Below are 1,209 nucleotides of genomic sequence, written 5' to 3'. Positions count from 1 at the left end.
AACCACTGAAAAATTACGAAAAAATGGGATTTTAATTTTTAACGCTTTGTTTATCACCAAAGAAACGAATAAAAAAATATAATATTATAATATTAATTCAACTTATACATGATATAATAAATGATAACAATATAAAATATCCAGATTGACAAACCGTCTCCGCTCAGAATCGTTTTTCTTATACAATGATATTATATCATTGAATTCAAGTCTAATACAATCCATTATACAATGACCCACTTTTAACCTACTGTACAGCAGAGTAACATCCACTTACCTGCTTTTTTTTAGAACAATTTTAAACAATATTTTAACTTTTAAGTATATATATATTATATATATATATATATATATATATATTTAAATATATAATGGGAAAAGTAGTGGTTATTTTAGCAGGTGACTTCCGACAAACATTACCGGTAATAACACATGGAACACCTGCTGACCAAATTGATGCATGTTTGAAAAAATCTTATCTTTGGAAACATACAAAGATAATAATGTTAAAAAAAAACATGAGAGTATTTTTAACAGGTGATCCTACACTATCAACTTTTTCAGAACAATTACTACTTCTTGGTAATGGGAAATGGAAGGAAGATTCGGATGGTACTGTGGAATTTCCATCAAATTTTTGCAATATTGTAAAATCAATTGAATCTTTAAAAACTCATGTATTTCGTGATATGCAAAAGAATTATATCAATCATGAATGGATATGTGAAAGAGCCATACTTGCACCGACAAATAATAAAGTAGATGATATTAATAAAGATATATTAAACTCTCTCCCAGGAGAAAGTAAAATATATAAATCAATTGATACCGTATGCAATCCCGAAGATTCAATACACTATCCAATGGAGTTTTTAAATTCTTTGACAATACCAGGTTTACCTCCTCATATATTAACTTTAAAAATTGGAGCACCTATCATGATTTTAAGAAATATTAATCCACCTAAATTATGCAATGGAACCCGTTTAAGTGTAAAATCTTTGAAAAATAATGTAATAGAAGCTACAATATTAACCGGATGTGGAAAAGGTGAAGTCGTATATATACCAACAATACCTCGCACTACCAGTACAATAAGGCCACAAGTCAGAAAAATTGATTTTTGAGATATATATATCCCTGAATTCGTTTTTTTTTTCTGATTTTTTTGGTAGTGGCGCTATCTACCTCCTATTTGAGTACAATGTA

General features: G+C 28.3%; 1 protein-coding gene across 1 annotated transcript; it reads left to right on the top strand.

The window, feature by feature from the left end:
- The first annotated feature begins 371 nt into the window (after positions 1-371).
- LOC103310771 lies at positions 372-1,127 on the top strand. Its single transcript, XM_008190086.1, has one exon. The coding sequence runs from the start codon at positions 372-374 to the stop codon at positions 1,125-1,127; it is 756 nt and encodes a 251-aa protein (XP_008188308.1).
- The last annotated feature ends 82 nt before the right edge of the window (positions 1,128-1,209 follow it).

The sequence above is a fragment of the Acyrthosiphon pisum genome, chromosome A2 (assembly GCF_005508785.2).
Source record: "Acyrthosiphon pisum isolate AL4f chromosome A2, pea_aphid_22Mar2018_4r6ur, whole genome shotgun sequence".
NCBI lineage: Eukaryota > Metazoa > Arthropoda > Insecta > Hemiptera > Aphididae > Acyrthosiphon > Acyrthosiphon pisum.
This window is presented reverse-complemented; position numbering and strand designations above follow the sequence as displayed.

Excerpts from the sequence above, each read along its gene's own strand:
- LOC103310771 (XM_008190086.1), top strand. The coding sequence starts at position 372 with ATGGGAAAAGTAGTGGTTATTTTAGCAGGTGACTTCCGACAAACATTA.